Source organism: Chiloscyllium plagiosum, unplaced genomic scaffold (assembly GCF_037043375.1).
Source record: "Chiloscyllium plagiosum isolate Xiang-an unplaced genomic scaffold, Cpla_swu_hap1 HiC_scaffold_1, whole genome shotgun sequence".
Classification (NCBI taxonomy): Eukaryota; Metazoa; Chordata; class Chondrichthyes; order Orectolobiformes; family Hemiscylliidae; genus Chiloscyllium; species Chiloscyllium plagiosum.
Window position 1 is genome coordinate 77,820,169 of NW_028270139.1, and position 21,244 is coordinate 77,841,412.

Sequence of the window (21,244 nt, forward strand, 5' to 3'; positions counted from 1 at the left end):
ATAATATGGAAGTTCCATCATTTAGTGGAATAATGTAGTCCAAGAATAGATATTGTGCACATAGTTCCACCTCTAGTTGTACTTAATTTTGCTGCCCATGACCTAGCTCAGTCTATCTGCTGCTGAAACCTACCTGCAAAATCAATTACTCTAATGCTCTCATGGCTGGCCTCCCACCTTCTAGCCTCTGTAAACTTCATCTCATCCAGTATTCTTATTTGCCCTAAATCCCCTTCATCTTTCTCCCTATAGGTGCTCCTGCTTCAACATGTCATAATTTTAAAATTCACATTCTTGAATTCAAGTCTCTTCATGGCCTCTAACACTACAAACAAATGCTCCCTCAGGGCTGTGTACAGTAACCAAAAAATGTCCCATGCAGGTCACACATGTCATCCTTAAGTTGTCACAAAAAGAATATTCAAGGGGCTGCACAGCTAATATTACGTGTGACCTCAAAAGGCCCTACAACTCCACTAAAAAAAACTTACAGGAAGTGTTATCTACAACCCTCAAAACTCCACATTCCTCCGATTCTTGTACATTCCCCACACTTACAGCCCAATCTTCAGCTGTCCACACACCCTGAGCTCTGGAATTCACTTCCATAAATCTACTTGCTTTTCTCCTCTCTTTTAAGATACTCCAAAGCTCTCTCTGAGCACGTGCTGGCTGTGTACTTTAATATTTCCCTATATAGCAGGGTTTCATATATTCTTTGATAAGGCTGTCCTAAATTGACTTGCTAACACATTAAAGGTGATACACTGTAGTTGCATGGGAGGATGCATTGCAATTACCATGCATCATAATAAACTGGCTTGTGGAAATTAAATTCAGTTAAATACTGGAATACAAGATTAGTCACAATAATGGTGACGAGAAAACTACCACAGAATGTCATTAAAACATGTCTGCCTCATTTATGGCCAAATTTTCCATGGGTCGCACTCTCATGCAGATTACTACACAGTCCCTTTGTTTTTACAAAAAAAAACTCCGCATTTCTGAAAGGAGATTCCAGTCTGTGCACTTTCAAAAATGTGGAGCCAAATTTCCATTCTGACGACACCCTTGTCATGTAGACTGTCAGGCTAAGACAAACCATGCCTCACTTTCACAGCAGTCAGAATTCTGAAACTTAAAGGCCTAGACTCTCAGTCACTTTGACAGCTGCTGTACAACTGTAAGTACATAAGGCAAGTTGGAGGTTCAGACGCCAGATGGGTAGATTTTAGGGTACCAGCTGGGTAGGATGTTTAGGGTCAGAGGCAGAAATCATGACTGGAGCAGGGGATAAAGGAAGTAGGTCTGAAATGGGATAAGAGTGGGAGAAAGGTTGCTGGGTCTGGCGTGGGATAGGGGTGCTGGGCTCAGTGGGCAGATAGAGGCAAAAACCTAACAGGTCAGAGTCTGGGGAAGCGGTGGTGGGGGTGTGAGAAATAAGTATGGTGCCTGCTGAATAATTACTCAGGAGTTAGACTATATATTTAATAATCTAGCTTTCCTCAGTAATTATTACTAAATTTCACTGGAACCCTCCCAATTATCTGCTGTAAACAGAGTTTGAGGATGCAAAGCATGTGGAATCTTCAATTTTCCAAGCATTGGAGACTATGATAATGGGCGTTTCGCAGGGTTCCAATGCACAGTTCCCATTTGTGCTGAACCAATGACCGGTCATCAGGAAATGCATGGCAATGTTCTTTAGGGAATGAAATCTGCTGACCTTGCCTGGTCTGGCCTGTATATAAAGCCTAGATTCACAGTAATGTGGCTGACTCTTCCGTACAAAATGATCCAATGATTCAAGGAGAATTATGAACGTGCAGAAATGCTGGCCTTGTCAGCGAAGTCCATATCCCAGAAGAGAATAAATTATTAGGGAAACTTCTAGCAAAAAAAAATTCTACACTGTTTCCCAAAATAATCTCACAATCAGCAATCTGCAGAAGAACATGGGGCCCACTGTGTCTCCACTGGCTCTTTCTCCCTATTCTAACTCTACTCATTGCTTCTCTTCAAATCACTGACTAATTCCCCCATCAAATGCCATGATTGAACTTGCCTCTACCACACCCCACTATTCATTGAGAATATTTTTCCCCATTCTCATCTCATTTGTTTTTTTTAGGAAAATTATTTTAAATGTCATTTTTTTCTTGATTCTTTCACAAGTGGAACCTGTTTTGCCTAAACCACTTTGTCCAGACCAACCTGATTTTGAAAACTTCTATCAAATCTCCTCAAACTTTCTTTTTTACTTCATTCAGGAGATTAGGGCATCGCTGGAAACACCAGGATTTATTGCCCATTCTTAACTTCTGTTGAAGAGTCTCAACATCTGGTTTCTTATTCATGGAATTTCAGGTCGTGAAGTGTGACACCTCGAGTACTCTTGCTGAAATTTATTTTTAAATTCATTCATGGGATGAGGATGTCGCTGTCTCAGTCGGAATTTATTGGCCATTCCTAATTGCCCAGAGGGCAGTTAAGAATCAACCAGATTGCAATGGGTTTGGAGTCACACATAGGTCAGACCAGGTAATGATTTTCCTTCTTTAAGTGACATTAGTGAACCAGAGGGTTTTTTCCTGACACTGATGGATTCTTGGACATCATTAGATGACTCTTATGTCAAATATTTTTTATGGAATTTAAATTAATAATCCCTGGCATGATTTGAACCTGGGTCCCCAGGCGACTCTTTGTGTGGAGTTTGCACATTCTCCCTGTGTCTGCGTTGGTTTCCTCTGGGTGCTCCGGTTTCCTCTCAGGTGAATTGGCCAAGTTAAATTGCCCGTAGTGTTAGGTGAAGGGATAAATGTAGGGGAATGGGTCTGGGTGGTTTGCGCTTCGGCAGGTCGGTGTGGACTTGTTGGGCCGAAGGGCCTGTTTCCACACTAAGCAATCTAATATTACCTGGGTTTCTGGATTAATAGTCCACTGATAGTAACACTAGGCCATCATCTCCATCATGGTAAAAACAATTACTGCAGATGCTGGAAACCAGATTCTGGATCAGTGGTGCTGGAAGAGCACAGCAGTTCAGGCAGCTTCCAAGGAGCTTCGAAATCGACGTTTCGGGCAAAAGCCCTTCATCAGGAATAAAGGCAGTGAGCCTGAAGCATGGAGAGATAAGCTAGAGGAGGGTGGGGGGTGGGGAGAAAGTAGCATAGAGTACAATGGGTGAGTGGGGGAGGGGATGAAGGTGATAGGTCGGGAGGAGAGGGTGGAGTGGATAGGTGGAAAAGGAGATAGGCAGGTCGGACAAGTCCGGACAAGTCATGGGGGCAGTGCTGAGCTGGAAGTTTAGAACTAGGGTGAGGTGGGGGAAGGGGAAATGAGGAAACTGTTGAAGTCCACATTGATGCCCTGAGGTTGAAGTGTTCCGAGGTGGAAGATGAGGCACCACTAATCCAGAATCATCTCCATCATGCTCAACTAGTATCATATATGAGATTAACATAACGTCCTTACTCTTTTACTCTATGCTCCTATTACTGAGGCTCAGAATACTACATGTTTTCTGAACGCGCTCTCAATCTGTCCTGCCACTTGTGGTGACTAATACAGATATAAACTCAGACCTATCTGTGCCTACACACCCTTTAGAATAGTATCTCTTTTTTAAATGGAAAAATTCTATGTTCTACCAAAATATTATCACTTCACACTTATCCACACTGTACTTCATCTGCCACTCGTCCATCCACTCCACCAACTTGCCTACAATGAAGCCTGAAAACATCTTTTAAAAATGGTTTCCTTTCCCTTGCCAATTTTAGATCTCACGGGTCAGCTGTCCCTTTCATTTCACAAGTTCCATCCTATGCAGTACTATATCAAACATCATTTGGAAGTTGAAGTTGATGTTCATCACATTAAACAGCATTACCTTAATCAATTGTTACTCTTCAAAAAAAAGTTAGTTAAACATAATTTTCACTTCAGAAATCCATGCAGGATCTGCTTAAATAATCAATATTTGTCCATGTGCTAATTCTACTGAGTTAAACAATTTATCAATTAAAGATATTTTAACCCAGAAGCAGAAGTTTAAATTCTTACATGAATGTCTAAAGCGTAGATGTGATGATCATGCGATCCAACAAAGATCAGTCCTAGGTCTGGATCCATAATTGGAGAACTTTTAACTGAATCCTCTGTCCAAAAAATCCAATATGTTTGCCCATCACTGACCCTTAGCACACAGATTGAACCATCATAACAACCTGAATAATAAATCACAATATAATGATCTCTAAAACTTTAAGAAAAATTCATATATGGAGAACTGAAAATTAAAAGAACTGTGCTATTAAAACAATGTTTTAAATCCCTAAATATAGCATTTTACATCTTTGCATTCATATATCTCCAGCAATGCAGCAAAATTAAGCTGCTTCTCACGAATGTAGTTACTGAACAATATTTAACACCAAGTCACATGAGGTGCTTTTAGGGTGTTTTTGGGATGTGAAAGGTGCTTTTTCCAGAGACAATTTGACGATCTCCCATGGGGTCATTTGAATTTAATGGTGACAATAGCAGCTGAGAAACAAGCGAAAAGTCACGGTTTAAACCTGTCGCAGCCATTCCCAGGAGCCCTGACACGGTTCTAAGCCTGGAAGACAATTAACTGCCTGGTATCAGGGTTTTGAGTTACTTTAGGGCAAAATATTGCAATTCCAACAGCTGCAAACTAGAGGCACGGTACCTCTTCTGTCAAGAGCAATGGTCACTGCAGGTACTGCAGCCAGCCAGGCCCAGCACTAAGTTGAAATTCTTTGCACCTGCAATATCTTGCAGTTTCCCCATCAATGTTATATTGGCCGATTTTTTTTGGCGGGGGGGGGGGGGGGGGGGGGGGGGAGGTGTTTGCTGGGTCACTGAAACCTTGTATGCAAACAGAATGAAAGAAATTACACTTTCATCTTTAAAGAAAAGCAGGTGGAGCCAGTATGTGGCTCCAGCAGAATTTCAATATCCCACAGCGCAGGTCATTTTGTGGGTATGCCAATTCTAAGGTTTAATATAAAAGCAAAGATTTCCAACTATTCAGTGAGAGCTGTTGTGTGCTCTCACTGAACCCCTCAAGTCTGCTCTGCCACTCAATACAATCATGGCTCATATGATAAGGTTTCATACCTACAATAATAAAGTTGCCACATCTGGATATGCATGCAGATGATTCAATCCGATCTCCAAGAATCCTCTCCCATTTTATCTTTCCAGACAGCAGATCAATTGCCTGCATTCTGTGTGAGTGAGAGCCAATGTACACGGTCCCATCTGAGTCATTATGCCCTGATATTACCACCAGAGGAGAAGCATCAACACATTTTGCAGTATCAGATTTCCATCTGATCTTAAATGTTACCATTCTGGAATTAGCAGCATGTTCTTCTGGAATGAACATGCCCTCATTATGTGATGACTCTATAACTTGGTTTGCAATTGATTCCAAAAAGCTATTCTTATCTGACATTTTCTCCTCATTTCCTAAGATTTTTGCATTCACATTTTCAGACACTGTAGAAGAATCTTTTTCTTTCCTTCTTTTTCCATTTGACTCAGCGTCCATTGACTCTTTGCCTTCTCGTAAGTCAGGACTATTTTCACAATGTTTAGCAAATTTTATCTTCATGATCTGATTCCCTCTGCTTATGGTTGTAATGTTTGAAATTGGTGCAGATGGCTGATCTTCATTCCACTTTGGCAAAGATCCTTCACTTTCATCTTTAATTCTTTTCCTTTTCACTTTCCTATAATTTTTATCAATATCCTCTTTATTCCTATCTTCAAATAATATGCTATTGGCAATATGATTGTAAATGTCCAAAACAGAACCATTTAAAATAACTTCAGTAAGTCCAAATACTGTTTGTCCTAAAAATGTTTCAATTTCTTTGGCAAGCCTCAAAGCTTTTAGGGAGTCCCCTCCATTATACAGAAACATACAATTTTCAGAAACATCCGGCTGGTCCTCTGGAAGATTGAGCACAACCTGCAAACATACATCCGCACAAATTAGATGGGCCACTTTTTTAACCTACTTAGTTTGCATACTTGCGACAGAAAGCAAAAGTAATACAATTTAATTACACGTTATGCCACACATTCTGTATCAGTTCCACTTACAGAATTTATTGAAGAAATAATAAAAAGTGCATTCCCTTTATCTTTTCTGCAGTATTTTATTTGCCTACTTGTGCTCCTTTAGCAAAATATATCTAGATATATACATCCCAAAATGATCAACAAAGCTATTAAGACAAATATTGGTGGATTTATATATCACCTTCTGTCTTTATTTATGCATACAAAAAAGGTTTCAGGAATGTGGCCCAACACCTGGGGAGGGAGGGTGGAAAGTGCCACAATGCCACAATGAGGAATGGCCAGGGTGGAGTGTGAGAAGTCCCAGTCACTGAACACTGTTTCAAGAGCATTGCCTTTCTTCCCTGCAGTATGGCCTTTCCATATGATATACATGCAAACTATATGCGGTGGCATACTCGGCCTAGATTTGTGCGCATGTGTGTTTCCACATAAGTATGCAGCTGCAGTCGCTTGCAATTGTAGGTGTCAGCAAGCACTGTCAAGTATAAAACTATACAAGTTTAGAACGCTAGACAGCCCATGATATAGTAATATAGATATTTCCAAAATAAATAATAGATTTATTACTGATAAATATTTCTAATAAAGGGAAGATATTTTTCATAATATTGATAAATTCAAATGTCAGAACTACAGAAACTTTCTCATGTTCTGATTATCAGTCAATTGGTACACATGACATTCTTGGTGCAGGTGGAAATTTGTAGTTATGTTTCTTTTATTACACTTAATTAAATATATAATTGGTTGCCTCTCATTCTGAAGATTTATTTATCATAACACTTGAACCAACGTGCAATAGAAACACATGTAACTACACATCTCTCGAGTTCTTCAGATTTATTAAATTCTTTATATTAACCTTCCTTAATTATTCTATTTAATAATAAAGTTGTTTTAGGGATTTGTTTTCAATTGTTGATTCAGATGGGCATGGAAACAGATTTTCTATACTCCATGAAATGTTTATCAAAGTAATGCAGAATTTAGTGAATTGTTCTTCAGGTGATTTCATAATATTCTTTGGACTAATCAATGAACTGTTTTCACTGTATTTCTAGGATACCTAATGGTAACATTTCTATCTGCACTATTACTTGAAATGTTTAAAATCTCTAACTATTTTAGCATTACATTTACCTTTAATGTGTCAACACTGTATAACAAAGTAGTGGTATTCTCTACTTGCCTAAAATACAGTAGATGTCACTAAATTATACCAAAAATATCATAAAAGGCAGTATTAAAATTATTTAAATCATGTTCTCCTTAATTTGTGGGTATATTGCTTAGATAAAGTGAAGGTTAGAACATAGAACATAGAACATAGAACAATACAGCACAGAACAGGCCCTTCGGCCCACGATGTTGTGCCGAACTTCTAACCTAGATTAAGTACCCATCCATGTACCTATCCAAATGCCGCTTAAAGGTCGCCAATGATTCCGACTCTACCACTCCCACGGGCAGCGCATTCCATGCCCCCACCACTCTCTGGGTAAAGAACCCACCCCTGACATCTCCCCTATACCTTCCACCCTTCACCTTAAATTTATGTCCCCTTGTAACACTCTGTTGTACCCGGGGAAAAAGTTTCTGACTGTCTACTCTATCTATTCCTCTGATCATCTTATAAACCTCTATCAAGTCACCCCTCGTCCTTCGCCGTTCCAACGAAGAAAGGCCGAGAACTCTCAACCTATCCTCGTACGACTTCCTCTCCATTCCAGGCAACATCCTGGTAAATCTTCTCTGCACCCTCTCCAAAGCTTCCACATCTTTCCTAAAGTGAGGCGACCAGAACTGCACACAGTACTCCAACTGTGGCCTAACCAAAGTCCTGTACAGCTGCAACATCACTTCACGACTCTTGAATTCGATCCCTCTGCTAATGAACGATAATACTCCATAGGCCTTCTTACAAACTCTATCCACCTGAGCGGCAACCTTCAAAGATCTATGTACATAGACCCCAAGATCCCTCTGTTCCTCCACCTGACTAAGAACCCTACCATTAACCCTGTATTCCGCATTCTTATTTGTTCTTCCAAAATGGACAACCTCACACTTGGCAGGGTTGAACTCCATCTGCCACTCCTCAGCCCAGCTCTGCATCATATCTAAGTCCCTCTGCAGCCGACAACAGCCCTCCTCACTGTCCACAACTCCACCTATCTTCGTATCATCTGCAAATTTACTGACCCACCCTTCGACTCCCTCATCTAAGTCATTAATAAAAATTACAAACAGCAGAGGACCCAGAACTGATCCCTGCGGAACTCCACTTGTAACTGGGCTCCAGGCTGAATATTTACCATCTACCACCACTCTCTGCCTTCGACCGATTAGCCAGTTTTCTATCCAATTGGCCAAATTTCCCTCTATCCCATGCCTCCTGACTTTCCGCATAAGCCTACCATGGGGAACCTTATCAAATGCCTTACTAAAATCCATGTACACTACATCCACTGCTCTTCCCTCATCCACATGCTTGGTCACCTCCTCGAAGAATTCAATAAGACTTGTAAGGCAAGACCTACCCTTCACAAATCCGTGCTGGCTGTCCCTAATCAAGCAGTGTCTTTCCAGATACTCATAAATCCTATCCCTCAGTACCCTTTCCATTACTTTGCCTACCACAGAAGTAAGACTAACAGGCCTGTAATTCCCGGGGTTATCCCTATTCCCTTTTTTGAACAGGGGCACAACATTCGCTACTCTCCAGTCCCCTGGTACCACCCCCGTTGCCAGTGAAGACGAGAAGATCATTGCCAACGGTACTGCAATTTCCTCTCTTGCTTCCCACATAATCCTAGGATATATCCCGTCAGGCCCGGGGGACTTGTCTATCCTCAAGTTGTTCAAAATGTCCAACACATCTTCCTTCCTAACAGGTATCTCTTCTAGCTTACCAGTCCATTTCACACTCTCCTCTTCTACAATACGGTCCCTCTCGTTCGTAAATACTGAAGAGAAGTACTTGTTCAAGACCTCTCCTATCTCTTCCGACTCAATACACAGTCTCCCACTACTGTCCTTGATCGGACCTACCCTCGTTCTCGTCATTCTCAGGTTTCTCACATACGCATAAAATGCCTTGGGTTATCCTTGATCCTATCCGCCAACGATTTTTCATGCCCTCTCTTAGCTCTCCTAATCCCTAATCTGAGAACATCAGGAGTTGTACAGTAAATAAACTACACAGTGGAATGACTCTTCATAATTCACTAAAGTGCACATTCTAACTCCTCTAAACTCCACCTCACACTACCTACCAGAGATTTGGCCAGAAGGGATCAGCATTGCTATGGAGCACAGTATTGAGGTGCACACAACATCTGGAAGCTTGCTTATGCAGAAAGCAATTATCAACAATCTTAGGAAAGGCACAAAAAAGTTGAAGAATGCAAATGAACTTAAGGAAGCAATAGGGAGAAGCAATAGGGTTAAAGAGAAAGAATGTAGGATATCCAATTTAACTTAAGTATTAATCTGCACAACCCTTTGCTAGCTAGGAATATCCAAAGATCAACAGTCAAAGAAGCTTGATGAGTTTAAGTCACACGTGAGCCATGATCTAATTTAATGGTGCAACAGGCTTGAAAGGCTGATGGCCTAAACTTGTTACTCTGACAACACATGATTAAAAAGTCTGAAGACTACCAATTCTTTAGTCCAATGCAGGTGTTGTTCATAAATATGATCGAGCAATAATAAAACAGAATGAAGTTACCTTCCAAAGCCGTTGAATACCTTCCCGAAGTTCTTTTGTTCTCACAATGCAGTTTGACTTCTTTGCCTCAGCCTGTTCTTGGTATGTCTGAATCAAAGTAGCGCGATCTACTTTGCCTAGTTATAGTAGGTAATGCAAATGTATATAAATACCAACTTAATGGTCCATAAAGTCCTAAAGAAAAAAGTTATTGCAGTGAGATAATTGGTATACATTACATTTTTTAAGGGGTTGATGCCGGGCGGGGGGTGATTATCTCAGTTAACTGGATGGCTGATTTGTGAAGCACAATAATGCCAGTGAGAGTTCATTCCACTTCAGCTGATGTTACTAGGAAGGGCTCTCCTTCTCAAACTCTCTCTTCATTTGAAGTGTGGTGATCTCCACCTTAAATCACCACTAGTCATCTCTCTTTAATGTGAGAGCAACCCGACGGTCTGGTAGAACTATGTACTATGGCATTACTTTGAAATATCTCATTTGTATAAGTTCGCTACAGATAGAACCCAAGTGAGGCCCAAGTTAAACCCAGTCACATTAGCAGCGGGAGGGAAGTGGATCAAGTACAGTTGGAGCAGCAGTGGGAGATGGACAAATTGGGTGGAACCTTCAATAAACCTAGAGGCAGAACTCCTGTAGTTACACAGGATTCAAAAAGTGATGCAGGACACAAGGACTGGGTGCTTAGGAACCAGCTTTCGGGACTGACTGAGTAGTACTGGGAGGGAGACAGGGTAAAGTCATTATACCAGTGGTCTGTAGTTTATTAAAGACAGAGAGAGATGGTGAGTAGTAGGTGTGGTTGATTTGCTCCTCGTTTGTTGTTTAGTGTTGTAATTGGTAAGATTCACAATGACTTGAGAATGCAGCTCCTTTTGAAATGTGTGCGAAAGCAGGGACACTTCCACGGTCCATGGTAACAACATATACTTAAAGCATGTTTAGCTGCAAACCCTGATTGACCACATGGAAACCCTAGAGCTGCGGATGGACTCACTGTCAAGCACCCAAGATGCTGAGGACTTAGTGGATAGCACATTTTACAAACTGGTCATGCCACAATTAAGGATTACACAGATAGAAAAGATGCGAGAAAGGTGAGAGCAATGCATTTACTGATAAATGAAACCATTACTAGGGAGGATTTCCTAGAAGAGTCTTCAAATGAGGCCACTGACTAGTGCTCAGAAATAAAAAAGGTGCACTTATTTTGCTGGGATTACACCAAAGGCCTCCCAACAGTGAGGGAGATTGAGGAGCAGACATGAAGGCAAATCATAGAAAAGTACGAGAGAAATATGGTCATGGTTGTATGGGACTTCAACTTTGCTAACATTAACTGGGATTCCCTTCGTGTGAAAGGATTACAAGGGGCAAAACTTTTAAAGTGCATCCAGGAGAGCCTTTTGTGCCAGTTCGTAGCTAGTTATACGAGAGATGGGGCCATGCTAGACCTAACCTTAGGGAATGAAGCCAGTTAAGTCGGTCAAGTTTCAGTGGGCAAGCATTTTAGGATTAGTAATCATAACTCTGCAAGTTTCAGTCTTTATGGAAAGGGATAAATGTAGTACAGAATTTAAGTGTCAAAAGAGAGGGAAGGCCAATTTTATTATCATTAGACAGGATCTGGTAAACAGACTGGGAGCCGATACTTAGAGTCATAGAAATGTACAGCATGGAAACAGACCCTTCAGTCCAACCTGTCCATGCCGACCAGATATCCTAACACAATCTAGTCCCACCTGCCAGCACCCGGCCCATATCCCTCCAAACCCTTCCTATTTGTATACGCATCCAAATGCCTCTTAAATGTTGCAATTGTACCAGCCTCCACCACATCCTCTGGCAGCTCATTCCATACACGTACCACCCTCTGCGTGAAAAAGTTGCCCCTTAGGCCTCTTTTATATCTTTCCCCTCTCACCCTAAACCTATGCCCTCTAGTTCTGGACTCCCCGACTCCAGGGAAAAGACTGTCTATTTACTCTATCCATGCCCCTCATAATTTTGTAAACCTCTATAAAGGTCACCCCTCAGCCTCCGATGCTCCAGGGAAAACAGCCCCATCCTGTTCAGCCTCTCCCTATAGCTCAAATCCTCCAACCCTGGCAACACCCTTGTAAATCCTTTCAAGTTTCACAACATCTTTCTGATAGGAAGGAGACCAGAATTTGACGCAATATTCCAACAGTGGCCTAACCAATGTCCTGTACAGCTGCAATATGACCTCCCAACTCCTGTACTCAATACTCTGACCAACAAAGGAAAGCATACCAAACACCTTCTTCATTATCCTATCTACCTGCAACTCCATTTTCAAGGAACTATGAACCTGCATTCCAAGGTCTCTTTGTTCAGCAACACTCCCTAGGACCTTACTATTAAGCGTATAGGTCCTGCTAAGATTTGCTTTCCCAAAATGCAGTGCCTCACATTTATCTGAATTAAACTCCATCTGACACTTCTCAGCCCATTGGCCCATCTGGCCCAGATCCTGTTGTAATCTGAGGTAACCCTCTTCGCTGTCCACTACACCTCCAATTTTAGTGTCATCTGCAAACTTACTAACTGTACCTCTTATGCTCGCATCCAAATCATTTATGTAAATGACAAAAAGTAGAGGACCCAGCACCGATCCTTGTGGCACTCCACTGATCACAGGCCTCCAGTCTGAAAACAACTCTCCACCACTACCCTCTGTCTTCTATCTTTGAGCCCTTTCTGTATCCAAATGGCTAGTTCTCCCTGTATTCCATGAAATCTAACCTTGCTAATCAGTCTCCCATGGGGAACCTTGTCGAACGCCTTACTGAAGTCCATATTTCCTCCTCTGTAATTTGGACATTTTGCAAGGTGTCACCCGCTATTTCCTACAATCTATATCTTCCATATCCTTGTTACATTTGGAAAGTGGGAGAGCTTTAAAAGTAGCACACTTAGAATTCAAGGCCAGCATGTTCCTCTAAGAGTGAACAGCAAGGGCAACAAGATTAGGGAACCTTGAATGCCAAGGGATATCAAGAGTTTGATAAAAAGAAAGGAAGCATATGTCAGGTACATCTCATTAAAAATGGGAGACTCTTCAAAAACAGAGCATGTAGGGGATAGCTTAAAAAAGAAATTAGGAGAGCAAAGAGGCACCACAAAATATCTTTGGCAGACAGGATTACAGAAAACCCTCAGGCATTTTATAATCATATTAAGAATAAGAGGATGACCTGGCCACGAGTCGGGCCTACTCGAGACCAAAGGGGCAATGTGTGTGTGGAGCAGGAAGATATGGGTGAGGTCTTAAATCAATATTTCTCATCTGTATTTGGAGAAAGACATTGCAACCAGAGATTTCAGTTGGGAAGCGGAGGTTCTAAAACATGTAAAGATCAATGGGGAGGGGTGGAGTGGAATGAGGAGAGCCTGGCAGAGATATTTAATACTTGGCTGGCCACAGGCAAAATGTCAGATGACTGGAAGATAGTTATTGTGATTCCTTTGTTCAAAGAGGACAGCAACGATAGGCCAGATAACTATAGAACAATTAGTCTGATGTCAGTGGTAGGGCAATCATTAGAAAACATTCTGAGGGACAGTATTAATCAACACTTGGAAAATGGGATTAATCAAGGATAATCAACACAGATTTGTTTCAGGGAAATCCTCCATTGATTAATTTAATTATGTTTTTTGAAAAGGTAACTAAATATATTGGTAAGGTTAGTGCAATTGATGTGATTTATCCAGAGGCCTGACAAGGGTCCAAGTGGAAAGCTGGTCAAAAGGGTAAGTGCCTATGGAATCAAAAAGGCAGTTGTGTGTTGATTGGGAGGATAGTCTCAGCCTACAGTCTGATATTAATCTGCTGTTAAATTGGACAGAACAACGGCAGATTGAATTTAATCCTGATAATTACATGGTGATGAATTTTGAGATGTCTAATAAGAGAAGAATATGCCTAATGAATGGCAGATCCCTAGGGAAGTTTGAGGAACAAAGGGACCTTGGTGTATAAGTCCATAGATCCCTGAAGGTATCAGTACAGGTAGATAGGGTGGTGAAAGCTGCATAAGGGAGGTTTACCTTCATTAGCCGGGTACAGAATACAGGAGCAAGGAAGTCTTGTTACAACTTTATAAAACAGATAGAATCCTCTGTGCAGTTCTGATCACCGTATTAATTAGAAGGACATGATTACACTGAAGAGGGTGCAGAGAGTGACCAGGATGTTGCTTGGGAAGAAAACACTCAATTATGAAGAAATACAGGATAGGCTATGTGTGTCTATCTTGGAGCAGAAGAGGCTGAGGGTTTCTGACTGAGAGACACAATCATGAAAGGTGTAGACTCTTCCACCCATTGCAGCTGGGTCTAAGATCAGACAGCATAAGTTTAAGGTGAGGAACAAATGTAATGTGCTGCTTGACAGGTTAATGGAGGCAGGTACTTCCACAACTTTTAAGAAACATTTGGGTGAGCAGGGCATAGTAAACTATGTACAGATAAATTAGTGTAGCCTGGTGTTTGTTGGCTGGCAAAGACAAAATGGGCTGAAAGCCCTGTATCAATGTTGTATGACTGTATGACTAAGTTTAATACAAAAATATAAAATATGCAAATGTACTGATATCACATTTTAATACAAAACTAAAAGACATAATCATAAAAAGAGGAAGCCAAAAACCAGATTTAGCAGAAGAAATAGTTTCATATTTGCCTCAGTTCATATACAAACAACATCTAGTTAAGTATTGAAGAAATGAACAATCCCATGAAGTGAAATGCACAACACTTAAACAAAAATTGTCAAAAGCTCTACCTAAGGGGAAAACCTTTTAAGTGGGAAATACAACGTAGGTTCTATCCTGGGTTTTGTTTTGCAGGAAATACAGTGATGCAAACATTTGGGTGGAAGGTACGTTAGAGACAAATTTGAAATGAGAACTACACAGAAACAATAGACAAAACAAAAACTGGTTTTGATTGTTGTGAAGGAGACCAAAACTCAATATCCACACGGTGGCAAACAATTTTAACATAAAGGAAGATCAATGTTAGAATATCAGATCAATGCAAATTAGAACTTTTGTCACATTTGCGACAGCAAGTACAGTACCTAAATTAAATAGAAGATTTAGAATTTTTCATTGATACTTCATGCTTACTTACCATGAGTTGTAAATGGTACTGAATTGATTTGAAAAACATGGTCTGGAATTTCATGGGAAGAGAGGTATTTTCCAAGTTCAAGAAGGATATCCCTGCAGAAATTTGTGGTTTCTCCTTTACGTAACTTAGGAATGCCTTTGGGCACTACAAACAACATTAGCTTGTCTTGGTCACATTTGGCCACTACACAGGCTTCCACTTGCTTCAAACTTTCAGCTACCTAAAAATATACATAATTCACCATTTAGTATTCACTTTTTTGTTTTAATTATTCATTCACAGGATGTGGCTGTTGCTGGCCAGGCCAGTATTTATCACCAATCTCCAATTCCCAGAAGGCAGTTAAGATTCAACCACATTGTTTTGGGTTTGGATTCAAATCTGGCAGTTTCCTTCCAGAAAGAACATTTTTCTGACGATTAATGATGGTTTCATAGTTAGCAATTCAGATTTTTACTGAATTCAAACTCCATCATCCAATTAAACCCAGGTCCCAAGAATGTTACCTGGGGTCCTGAGTTAATAGTCTAGCAATAAAACACGAGGCCATCACCTTCCCCTAATTTGATAAACTAATTTGTCAATTCACAACAAAAGGAATCTGAATTTAGTGAAGGATCAAAGTGTGCTGATGTTGTCATAGTATTATTAATTTTTGTTTCTGACTTATTTGTAATTTCCATTGCTATAATTCTAATACTGCTCCTTCAAAAAAATCAAATAATAGATTACAGAGACATTATTTTTTATTATCCTTTATATCTCTTCCTAGTGACACAAACAGATTAATTGAGGGCTAAAGTTAAATGATTACAGTATCAGGGTATTGGAGAAAACATCTAAGACATCAGCATAAAAAAATATTTTCAGGCTCTTAATCATTGTCAGTGGCTGCTTTGTAATGCCTTGCTTGAGGTCTTGCATTTACGTGCCTGGGCATCTCCCTTCATCTAGCATTAATGTTCGCAGATGCCTTAGATAACTGCATTCCTGAGCAGCCAATAAATAAGAACTGCCCCACACTGCTTGTGCACTAGATGGTGTGACCTGCAGATGCACAAGCTGGTCACTTTATTTTTCTAGGTGGCAAGAGATTTTCTAGGTAGTGTCAAAGAATCTTAATAAGCTACCGCATTTTCTCTTCTAGGTTTACATACTATAGTCACTGCGCATCAGTGACAGAAGAAGTCAGTCTGTCCACCACTTTAAACACCATCAGTCAAGCAGGCTGCTCTGCTCTTGATTATTTAAAAGGTTGAGTGTTGGAGCTCTACTCTTGTGGACAAGTTGAGACGATTCAAACAAGCTCTTGACTTGCAACTTGTAGTTAGCGCTCCAGCATCTGCAGTACACATTTTCACCTTGTAGTTAGTGGACAGGATTTGGAGAGTCACGAGCAAAGTTGCTATTGAACTGCCAGCTCTAACCTGCTTGTGTCAGACAAGGAAGCTAATACGTGTTGTGGATAAAGGGGAACTGGTACATGTACTTAAAGTAGATTGCCAGAAGGCATCAGACACAGTGTCACATCAAAAGGTTACTTGGAAAATAAAAGGTTACTTGGAAAATAAAAGCTCACGCTTTAAAAGTTAGCATAATGATAGAGAGTGGGGATTGGTTGGCTAACAGACAGCAGACAATAGAGGATGGTGGTCATTTTTCTGCTTGATAAGTAGTGAAACACAGGGGATAGTGCTAAGGCCTGAACTCTACTCATAGAAGGTTTAGCTGCCAAATTTACTGATGATGCAAAGATAGTCAGTATGGCAGGTTTTGAAAAGGATATGAAGTTTCAAAAAGATACTGATACGTTTAGCGAATAGGTAAAAATGTGGCAATTGGAATAAAATCTGGGTAAATGCTAATTTACTTACTTTGTCAGGAAGATTTTTAAAAAAGCAGATTACTCGAATGGTGAGAGATTGCAGAGCTCTGAAATTCAGAGGCATCTAGGTATCCTTTGCAAGAATTGCTAAAGGTTAATAAGTTCATATAACTAGCAATTAGGAAAGCAAATGGAATATTAGCATTTATTACAGGAATAATGGAATATAGAAGTAGGGGCTTATGTTTCAGTTATATAGGGCATTAGTGAAACTACATGTACAATACTACAGAGACAAAAAAAAAACTGCAGATGCTGGAATCCAAAATAGACCAGCAGGGGCTGCAAGAACACAGCAAACCAGGCAGCAGCAGGAGGTGGAGAAGTCAATGTTTTAGGTATAATCCTTCTTCAGGACCGGGATGGAGGTGAGGGGTGCTGCAGATAAAGAGGAGATGGGAGAGGGTTTTACGTGGGGAGAGGGGCAGAGTGGTGAGGTAGCAATAGGTGAACACAGGTAGAGGGAACAACCTGGTTGGTCAATGGGAGGAATGAATCTGCTTGGTGGCTGGAAGGGAGGGTCAGTAAGTGGAATGGAAGGGAGTAGGAGGGACTGGAAAGGGAATTGAGGCATGGAAAGGGAGATTATTTGAAATTATAGAACTCAGTGTTGAGTCCTCTGGGCTGTTGGGAAATAAGGTGTTGTTCCTCTAATTTACTGTCTAATTCACTGTGGCAAGGGAGGAGGCCAAAGATGGTCATGTCGGAGGGGGCATGGGAGGGGGAACTGAAATGAGAGGTGACTGTGAGGTCAGGTCAGCCCTTGCGGGCCTGGCTGAGATGCTCAGCGTAACGTGCCCTTAGTTTACGTTTGGTCTCGCCGATGTAGAGAAGACATCGGGAGCACAGGATACAGTAAAATAGGTTGGAGGAGAGGCAGGTGAACCACTGACTCACCTAGAAGGACTGTTTGAGGCACTGGGTGGAGGAGAGAAGGGTAGTGTGCTTGAAGGCTTGAATTTTATATGGTTGCAGAGGAAGGTACTGGAAGTTCAGGGTGGGTGAGGATTGGTGGGGAGTGTGGTGTGAACTTGTGTGTGGAGTGACGAAGGGAGCGGTCCTTGCGGAAGGCAGACAGGAGTGGAGAGGGGAAGATGTTCTTTATGGTGAGGTCTAGTTAGAGTTGGCAGAAGTGTTTAAGGATGATCTGTTAGATGCAGAGACTGATGGGGTGAAAGGTGAGGACAAGAAGGACCCTTCTTTATTATGATTGGGTGGGGTTTAGAGCAATGCAGCAGAGAATGGAGGAGGTGTGGTGAAGGGCTGTTCGGATGACAGAAGGAGGGAACGTATGCTGTTTAAAACAGGCGGACATCTGGGATGCTTGGGAGTGGAACGTCTCCTCATCCAAGCAGATGCAACGGAGACGGAGGAATTAGGAAAATGGGATGGAGTTCTTACAGGATACTGAGTGGGAGGAGGTGTAGTCCAGGTAGTTATGAGAGTCTGTGTTTATAGCAGACATCCATCCGTAGACTATCACCAGAGATGGAATTGAAGAGGTCAAGAAAGGGGAGGGAGGGAATGTCCGAGAATTTAAGGGCAGGGTGGAAGTTGTTGGTGAAGTCGATAACTGCTCCATTTCAACCTGGGTGCAGGATGCAGCACCGATGCAATCACCGCTGTAATGGTGGAAGAGGCGGGGAATAGTGCCTGTGTATGTACTGAAGAGGGATTGTTTGGCATAGCCGGCAAACATAACTGGGGCTGAAGTCAGCAAAGGCTACTTTATTTAAGGAAGGACATAAATGCATTTGAGGTAGTTTAGATAAGATTTACTAGACTAATACCAGGATTAGACAGGTCATGAGGAAAGGCTGAAAGACTAGGGTTGTGTCCGCTGGAGCCTTTAAGAGTGTTATGGACCAGGCCAGACCCCCTCAGAACATTTCTAGAAAGTAGCCCAGACCATAACTTTGCTAGTTGTTTTAAGCAGGTGTAGAGTGGATATTCAGGAGCTGGCTCAACCACTTTGTTTTAAACAAAACAGAACTGATTTGCAAGATTACGGAATGAAACACAAACAAAAGGTAACAGAATATAGAATAACTTAACCTATCTGAAAACCCAACAGATTATTCCAATTTAATGACACTGTTCTAAATTCCTGCAACAATCCCCATAAACACCCCTTGGCACAAAAGGTAAAATCAAACACAGGGTCTTACAGAAGAGATGTCAGAGGGATTTAGCATAGAATATCTTCCATGTAGCTGTTTTTTTGACCAGCAGCCTCAAAAAACCAACTGTTGCTCTGAACAACCAGACTGCTAAAACCCAAACAAAATCAGCGAGAAGCTGAGCTGGGAGAACTGGTCACTCTCCTTTCATTGTACAAGTGTTTTATTTTAAAAAACTTGAAAGCCTTTTGCCTGAGGCAGTATCTGCTCGCTATAATCAAACTGGCCCTAAAACCCATAAAAACCAGACCTCCTAGAGTCTCTGAATTTACGACCCCTCTGACAACACAACCTTGTTAAAGGAGCAGCGTCATCACAAGACTAAAAGGCAACTTGACTGAAACTTATAAAATACCCTGTCAAGACCCTTCATGATGAAGAATGAATATTTCTTACATGAGAATCTAAAACTAGGGGTTCTGAAAATCTAGAGTCACCCATTTAAAACAGAGATGAGGTGAATTTTGTTTCCTCCTAAGTCTTTAGGATACCTGAAAAAGTAATTAAAGCAGAATATTTTTAAGGCAGAGGTAGATTCTTATTGAGCAAAGATTGAAAGCTTTTTGGGGACAGGCAAGAATGTAGATTTAAGATTACGAGCATCTAGCCACGAAATTATTGAATGGTGGAGCAGGCTCGAGGGGCTATCCTTTTAACTATGACACATTTCTAACTTATACAATGAATCACTATAAAGTAATGCAACTACATTTCTTTTTATTCCTCTTTTGTATTTAAGATTTGTACCTGTGTACTTTTTACGATAAGAGATGACACCTTAAAACTTTTCACTGTACTTCTGTAGTTCAGTACACGTGACTTTAAAGGATATTCTAATTCTAGCCTACTTCTGCTCTTGGGTCATATGTTCCCACCAACACGGGACTTTAGAATAAAGACAGAAAGAACTGTGGTTGCTGCAAATTAGATTCAAAAACAGAAATTGCTGAGAAAGCTCAGCAGGTCTAACAACATCTGTGGAAAGAAATCAGAGTCAATGTTTTGGGTTACATGACCCTTCCTTTGAACTCAGGATTTTAAAATGTTGTGTGAATGGCGATAACTGTTTGCCATCAAAGCAAATACCTATTTGAAATACATGACCCATTCGAGATAAATAAAATTCTCTTTAGATTGAGTTTTGATAGAAAATCAGATCAAAGAAGAAAACTAGATAATTCTGAATAGATGCCATCATGTTTTGCCAGATCTCTAATGCTGTTAAATATGAAGAAGCCCACTTCTCATATGACCTACTGATTTTATTTTAAAAAATGCATAGCTTAGTCCTAACCCAGTCCCATGTTTGTGCTTAATAAATAAGTCAAACAGATGCTTTAATTTAATGGCTTCTTCATATTCCAAATTGAAATTGTGGCCTACAATTTCAGCAACTATTACTACAGTTACTTTTATCACATTCATTATAACTGTGATTTAACTGCAAAATTACCTGCTGGATTCTTTCAAGATTCACACGTTTCCCATGACGTTTAATCTGGTTGTCCTGACGTCCTACGTAATACATGTGTCCATCTTTAATGATTACCCAGTCCCCAGTGGCTCTCATTGTACCTGGACACACATCTTTTTCATCATCAAGAAAACATACACGCTCTTTACCACCTGTTAATGAATATTACATATATAATAGATAATTAGTTAAAATATCTGTGTCCTATAATTATAGTGGATACCAAGTGAATGGGTGAGGCAAATGTGCTCTACTCAACAATGACAGCTTTGATCTGATCAAAATTGTGAATCTGAAACTGAATTCTGTGGTCTCCTGGGGTTTACCCACAGATATACATCTCCCGTAACACTAAAGATAGCAGTTAAGTTGTTTAAAATACTTTTAGTCTTTTATAAAAGAACAGAGACTGCCATTCTGCTGACACATTCTCACTTTAGCCACTGCAGAGTTGCAACCAAAGCAAAGAAGAACCAGAAAGCCCCCTCTATTGACATCGTCATATACAGTTATGACACTCTAGATCCTATTCCACTGTTGAAGCCTGATCCTCAGAGCTTCATTTTGTCACAGCTATTAAATAAATACCTATGTGAACTAAATATATATTTTTGTTGTCTCACTTATGAACACATCAAATACAGCTTATGTCACATTTAGTGGCACTTGCCGTTCTTCAAAATTAT

The 21,244-nt window shown here is 40.7% G+C and overlaps 1 protein-coding gene across 2 annotated transcripts in view; it reads right to left on the reverse strand.

Moving 5' to 3' along the window:
• The window catches only part of aasdh (aminoadipate-semialdehyde dehydrogenase), a 48,171-nt gene that overhangs the window by 7,495 nt on the left and 19,432 nt on the right, over window positions 1-21,244 (reverse strand). For both annotated transcript variants that reach the window (XM_043690458.2, XM_043690440.2), the window contains exons 7-11: window positions 20,538-20,710; window positions 15,020-15,239; window positions 9,860-9,975; window positions 5,152-6,010; window positions 4,072-4,235 (exon numbers count right to left, since the gene is read on the reverse strand). In XM_043690458.2, the coding sequence (XP_043546393.2) occupies window positions 4,072-4,235; window positions 5,152-6,010; window positions 9,860-9,975; window positions 15,020-15,239; window positions 20,538-20,710 (1,532 nt within the window). The remainder of the gene's footprint in view (window positions 1-4,071; window positions 4,236-5,151; window positions 6,011-9,859; window positions 9,976-15,019; window positions 15,240-20,537; window positions 20,711-21,244) is intronic.